The sequence below is a fragment of the Sarcophilus harrisii genome, chromosome 3 (genome assembly GCF_902635505.1).
Source record: "Sarcophilus harrisii chromosome 3, mSarHar1.11, whole genome shotgun sequence".
NCBI classification, from domain to species: Eukaryota; Metazoa; Chordata; class Mammalia; order Dasyuromorphia; family Dasyuridae; genus Sarcophilus; species Sarcophilus harrisii.
The window spans coordinates 578,306,439-578,313,301 of NC_045428.1; the positions used below are offsets into that span (position 1 = coordinate 578,306,439).

Genomic DNA, 6,863 nt, shown 5'->3' on the forward strand with positions numbered 1-6,863 from the left:
TATTGTGCAAATAAAGTTGATTGGACTTGGGAACTGACTGATGGGGATTGGGAGTGGGTGATGGGGTGGTGATGAAGGAGAATCAAATGCTCTAAAAGATGAGGCACTATCTGCCCACAAAATAAATGATGCAGAAGTTATTAAGAAACTTATATTCCAATTAAGAGTTCCTGAAGGTAGATGGGATACAAGTGCAGACAAGTCTAATAAAAAGTGCAGTATAAGGGAGACAAAAGAGAGATTCCTAACAAAATACAAAATTTAAAAAGGGCAAGGTGACCTCCAGTTGGTAATTAAGAAAGATTCCATGGAGAAGGTACTTTCTATGTGTCAGGGATACAATGAAAGGAAAATACCTATTCTTAAGGACTTCATTGTCTAATGTGGGGAGACAACCAGTCCATGAAGAAGATAAGCACATAATAAGTTGGGGGTAGTCTCAGAGAGAAGACCCTAAGTTAAAGGATGACTGGGAAAAGCTTCTGGTAGAAAGTGAAACTTAGTGTTTCACAATCAGCATCTGGGTGTCAGCATCCAGATCTGAATGTGAACCTCCAAAGAAAATCAGGCTTCTAAAAAACAGCCATGAGGAGGGAGTACATTGTGTACATGAGGGATAACCTCCAGAATGTACAAAGGCAGCAAAGGGCAGATAGAGTTGGGGGGAAAGGGGTGTGGCAGTTGTAGTCTAATCTGTCTAGAATGTAAAGTTTGGCAATTTAAGTCATATGGTTGAACAAATAGATGAGAGTCAAATTGGGGGGGGGGGGATGGAGCTTAAAGATCATGATTCTGGACCTGTTGATTATTTCTAGTGTAACTTGTATGTAAGTTGTCTTCCCCCATTCAATTGTGAAGTCCCAGAGAGCAGGAACTATGTTTTGCTTTGTGTGTCCCCAGCACTTGGCACAGTCCCTGGAGTATTATAGATTCTTTTTAAAATTTTATTTATTTATTTTTAATACCCATTGCTTTATGAATCATATTGGGAGAGAAAAATCAAAACAAAAGGAAAAAAAAACCATGAAAGAGAAACAGAAAAAAGAAATGAACATAGCATATGTTGATTTACAGTCAATCTCCACAGTTCTTTTTATGGATGCAGATGGCATTTTCAGTCCAAGGTCTATTGAGATTGCTTTAGATCACTGAACCACTGAGAAGAACCAAGCCTTTCATAGATGATCATCGCACAATCTTGCTGTGTACTATATATTCCTGGTTCTGCTTGTTTTGCTCAGCATCATGTAAATCTTTCCAGGTCTTTTTAAAATCAGCTTGTTCATCATTTTTTATAGAACAATAATATTACATTACCTTCATATATCACAGCTTATCCAGCCATTCCCAAATGATGGGCATCTACTCATTTTCCATTTCTTTATTACCACAAAAAGAACTGCTACAAACATTTTTGCACATGTGGGTCCTTTCCCCTCCTTTATGATTTCTTTGCAATACAGACCCAATAATAGCACTGCTGGATCAAAGGACATACAGTTCGATAGCTCTTTGGGCATAGTTCCAGATTATTCTCCAGAATGATTGGATCATTTCTCAACTTCACCAATGATGCATTAGTGTCCCAGTTTCCCCACATCCCCGCTAACATTTATCATTATCTTTTCCTGTCATCTTAACCAATCTGAGAGTTGTGAAGTGGCCATATTACAGATTCTTAATTAATACTATTTGACTGACTAATTGGCTAGAGGCAGTCAGATCAGCCACTGGAATTCTCAGATCTGAGGAGTTAGACCTGAGTCTTAGGAAAATGATTAAGGCAGCTATGTGACTAGTTGGGTTGAGACTAGAGGTGGGGGAGACTGTCCCACTAATCAGGCCAAAATATAATAAGGGCCTAAGATAACTAGGTGGCCTCCAGAAGAGAACAAGATTGATGTGAAAGTTGTTGCAGTTGTCAAATGATAAAGACTTGGCCGCTGATCAGATGTCAAGTTGAAGAAGGAGTCAGCTATTTGAGCCTAGATGATCATGTACATTCGTTCATTTAACAAGCATTTATTAATCATCTACGGCCAGGAGCTATGCTAGATACTTTGGATTAAAAGACAAAAAAGTGAAACAGTCAGTCTCTGCCTTCAAGAACGCTAATGAGGAAACACACCTGCCCAAGAAAATAGATAGAAGGTCATTGAGTGGAGTACATTAGCAGCTGAGGGAATCAGGATATGTTTCCTGAGCTTTGAAGGCAGATAACAGGCAACAGGCAGGCAGCAAACATTTATTAACCACTTACTGCTAAGCACTGGGGATACTAATAAAAGCAAAAGAAATAGTCATTCCCCTGCAGGTACTTACTTTTAGTGAGAAAAGATTATATTTAAAAGGGAGTTGAAAGAGAGATAGAAAGGGAAGGCACTCAAGCAAGAGAATTGTGTTGAAGTCCAGATAGCTGGAAGGGGGATGAAGATGACTTGTCTTGGCCCCTCCACAAATTGGAGGTCATGGAAGGGTAATTGCTGATGATAGAAGAGGTTTTTAAACTGGAACTCCTCAGATATCCAGGCCATTAGGGAAAAAAAGAGATGAGTGAGGGTCAGTGTGTCACTGGAGCAGATGAATGCCAAGATTCCAGGGTTAGAAGGCTGACTGTATTAAAGAAAGTTCTAGGGTGACATTAGCTGAAAAAGTCCAAAGAGTTTAGGAGGGAGTGTATTGGGAATTCATCTAGATGGTGGGGTGGATGAAATAATCAACACTTAGTAAATACACATTTAAGTACCTACTATGTGCCAGGCACTGTGCTAAGCATCAGTGATACAAAGAAAAACAAAAGATGATCTTTGTTCACAGAGTTCACAGTCTAAATGAAATAGCCATTGTGAAGGCCGGGGATGGGAGATGAAATGGCAGTGTCTTGTTTATGTTTGAACATGGAACAATTGAAAGGAGGATAATAAACAATGTTTGGAAATGGAGGTAGGAGCCAGATGGTGAAAGTCTTTAAAAACCTATTCCACTAAAACCAATAGAGCAGCTACTTTATAGCTGCTCAGGTGCTGTTGTTGTTTCGCCCTCTAAGTGAATTCTCAAAGAAGCTTAATGATATCAGGACTATGATATCTTAAATTGCTTGTGTGCCAGGTGGTGCAGTGGATAGAACATCAGCCCTGGAGTCAGGAGAACCTGAGTTCAAATCTGCTCTCAAACAACGTTTCCTAGCTGTGTGATCCTGGCCAAGCCACTTAACCCCAATTGCCTCAGAAAAAAAAAAAAAAAAAACCCACAAACAAAGAAGTATCGAGTTCAAGAAGGTTCAGAAAAACAATAGATCATACTTGATCAAGGGATCCACTTTTTAAAAGGATAATGGGATATTTACTGTTATTATTTTTCTAGCTCAATAAAATAAATTTTTTGTAGTTTGACATGACCCCAAAAAGTAAATTAAATAGAATTGTCATATATATTATTAGTTGTTTGGATCTGACTTTATCTGTGTGAAAAGTATTTTGTAATTATATTCATATAGTTTATGGGATCTTTTTGATCTTTTACATATTAGAAGCAGAAAGGTTCTTCAAAGTCATCTAGTCTACTTTCTTCATCTTACAGATGAGAAAACTGAGGCCTGACAAGTTTAAGCCATTTAGTTAATGTCACAGAAAACATGTACCTTGAATAATGGATAGATTCAGTATTGAAGCTCAGGTCTTCTAACTGCAAATCCCCCTCTTTTTCTACTGAATCCAATTATAGCAAGAGGCAGCTTGGATATAGCTTGAGACCTGAACCTTGAAGGATATATAAAATTCTGACAGGCAGAGATGAATGGACAGACATTCGAGGGGCAGAAGGACATGATAAAAAGCCTAGTAATAGGAAAATGCAAATCTGGCTAAGAGATAGGCTATGTGTAGGGAATGGTGAAAGAGCAATACAATACTACAAGATTTATTGAATGTCTGCTATGTGCCAGGCACTATGTTAAGAGGTGATATTTCTGAGCTAATTTTTTTCAGTGACCAAATCCTTTTTTTTTTTCACTCCCACCACCTACTTACCAACTAGAAAAAAAAAACAACCTGGCAATTTATATACATAATCAAGAAGTTTCCATTTTACAAGGAGCTATAGAAAAGTGAAGTTGAGCCAGCCATTAGAGGCTGGAGGGAAAGGAGCAATCAAAGAATGAATAATTGATGGTCTAAAGCCCAGAGAAAGCAGGAAGGAAGGAGAGGGAATGGGGCCCGGGCACATATTGAAGTCAGGCTTGGCAAAGAGAAAAGTTTACATTTTACAGATTGCGTTGCCTTCCTCTTGGAAGGACAGAAAAGGAAACAGAAAAAGGCAGACAAAGATCCATTAGGTAAGATGATGGATATGTTAGGGAGAATCGAAGTGCTAGGAAGTAGATTCCATCCCCACTTCCAAAACCCTTTCCCTGGGCTATTCCTCCTCTCCATGGGGTCAAAACAAATTTGGAAAACCATTCTCAATCAAGCTTCTGGACAAGGCTCTGGGAGTTGGGGGTTGAGGAGATGGTAGGGTTTAAGGGGAGGGGCCCTCAGTTCCAACAGTTCTGGGGGTAGGGGCCTGGAGTTCGCTTTGTGCTGGTGGGAACCAAAAGTCTGGGGCAGCTGAATGGATGGAGGGGCGGGGCAGCGATTCTCCTCGCTGTGAGGGGTCTGCTCTGGGCTACTGCCAGAGAGCCAGCTTCCCATAGCCACCCTCCACCCTTGGGGGAGGGGGAAAGGATCACTGACTATCTATCACAGGACCAAAAGGCTTCACAGTCCCTGAAATCCCACCTCCCTCCTCCACACTCCCACCTGATGCCAAGAACAACTGGAATATATGAGGAGAGTGGGCCCACTTTAGGGGAAGAGATCAGAGAGACTAATTAGCTGGAGTTTGGGGATCTCTGATTGGGTTGAAGGATCATGAGCCTCCTCTTCATGAGTATGTGTGGAAGGATGATGAGTGCTGTAATAGGATCTGTGTCTCACCCTCACAAATCAATCAGCCCACCCAACACAGCCAAGATGAAATGAATAGCAACCTCCATCTCCTCTGGGAGCCCAGGTACAAAGAGGAATTGACAGGGACCTGGTTTCCATTCTCGAAACCTAGATGAGTCAGCCCAGATGAGTCCCCATCATAGCGAAGTGCCCAGCCATAGAGATACAGACCAACAGACAAATTTGTAGTTCTATTTATTTCACATGCAAGAAATATACAAACTCTGAAAAGGGGAGATGACTACCCTGCTACTGGGAATTAGAACTGGGCTTGCTGAGGGTCTCCCAGGAGTGACTGGGACACTATTTCCTGGAAAAATTCCTAGCTTATTCTCCACCCTTCAAAATCATTTTGTATTCCAGTTCTCCACCCTCCCCAAAATGGGAGGACCTTCACTCCTTCAGAACGAACTCTGAGTTAGTTGTCATTGTTTTTCTTCTTAAATAGTATTCAACATAGGCCCTTACCCACAAGTGGGAGTTGAGCCTTTTCCCTTTCTCCAGCCCCGAAGTCAGAATGATCTCTTAAGGCGGTTGGTTCTCCACCAGGCGGAGAGAAGAAAGGGACTTCAAAGTCAGGACCACCAAGTTACCCCAGAGCAAACACGGACAGCGCCCAGGGGTTCCAACCTCCGGGGCCGCGGCCTTCCAACAGCCGACCGGGTCAGCTCTGGGCCTACAGTTCTTTTCTTCGGCAGTACGTGGGTCTAGGGTTACCAGGGACGCCACACATTCTGCCCTCTGCTACCCTCTCCCGAGGTACTGTTTCGCTGGACTTCCGGCTGGGGACTCTCGGGAGGAACTGGGCCGGCTGTGCTGGGGGCAGTAGGGAGGAGAAGCCGTTGTCTGGATGGCCGCAGGACGGTGGCAGCGGGAGAGGGACCCCAAGGCTCCATCGCCGCGGGGCCTCTGGAGAAGGCCGGAGACTGAGCTTCGGGGTTGGAAGGGGGAGTGGCGCTGTCCGTGGTACTGAAGCCCGGGGCGCCGGCGGGTATGCCGACCCGGGAGAGCTCCTGCAGCAGGTGGCAGGGCAGACTGTAGCTTGTGTCCGAGCGCCGCAAAAACTGGCTCACCCCGTGGAGGCAGCTCCGAAAGCCCGCTTGGTACTCCGCGCTAGTGAACACCGGGGGGACACCTGAGGGAGGAGTTGGGAATGAGGACATTTTAGAGTCTGAGAATCCTGCTTCCCGAAGGCGGAGGAGGGTGCAGGAGGAAGGGAAGAAGAAGCGAGGAGGGACAATTTCCCTGCCGATGCTGCCCCTTTGAGTCTTTACAACCCGCCCCTGGCCTGTAGCCTCTAGCACCCACCTTGAACGGAGTTCTGCAGGCTTTTCATGTATTTGACGCTTAATTCTAGAATATCCGCCTTCTCCAGTTTGCGTTTTCGAATCTGCGGGACAGACCAGAGTCGAGAGGCAGAAGCTTAGCTGGGCAATGCCCTGGCGCCTCCCGGAAGGCGCTCTGCTTCTCCACAGCCGCGTCTACGGGGCTCGCCCCAGCCTGACCCAAGCCGAGCTTACCTGATGCGAATAGTGTTTCTCTAGCAGAGTTTTTAGCTGCTCCAGAGATACATTGATCCTCGCTCGCCTCTTCTTTTCCATTAGTGGCTTGGATATCTGAGGAGACCCGGAAAGCCGTCGTTATAGAGCCGTTAGAAAGCTGGGTCCCCTTCCCCACCTCCCTTGGGGACACATGTCTCCACACCCCAGATCCCAAAGACCTTTCGAAAGCTGCAGACTGCCAGATTCCCCCGAGGTGCTGAATCGGTAACCATTTTCTCCCTGGATTCCGTGCAGCTGCAATAGGGTCCTCGCGGCAAACGAAGGATTGCCCAGCCTTTATAGGGGGCCCTTATTTAACATGTCAATACCGCGCTTT

General features: G+C 44.5%; 1 protein-coding gene across 1 annotated transcript; it reads right to left on the reverse strand.

The window, feature by feature from the left end:
* Nucleotides 1–5,186: 5,186 nt before the first annotated feature.
* On the reverse strand, nt 5,187–6,586 carry HES3 (hes family bHLH transcription factor 3). Its single transcript, XM_031963730.1, has 3 exons — nt 6,506–6,586; nt 6,294–6,375; nt 5,187–6,120 (listed from the first exon to the last, which is right to left on the reverse strand). The coding sequence occupies exons 1-3, from the start codon at nt 6,584–6,586 to the stop codon at nt 5,699–5,701; spliced, it is 585 nt and encodes a 194-aa protein (XP_031819590.1). The 3' UTR covers nt 5,187–5,698.
* Between the last annotated feature and the right edge of the window lie 277 nt (nt 6,587–6,863).

What these genes read in the sequence shown, in the direction of transcription:
- HES3 (XM_031963730.1), bottom strand. Translation starts at nt 6,586, where the DNA reads ATGGAAAAGAAGAGGCGAGCGAGGATCAATGTATCTCTGGAGCAGCTA. An exon ending in AGAAACACTATTCGCATCAG is followed by an intron (nt 6,376 to 6,505) that starts GTAAGCTCGGCT and finishes TCTGTCCCGCAG; the next exon opens with ATTCGAAAACGCAAACTGGA. An exon ending in CCTGCAGAACTCCGTTCAAG is followed by an intron (nt 6,121 to 6,293) that starts GTGGGTGCTAGA and finishes CTCCTCCCTCAG; the next exon opens with GTGTCCCCCCGGTGTTCACT.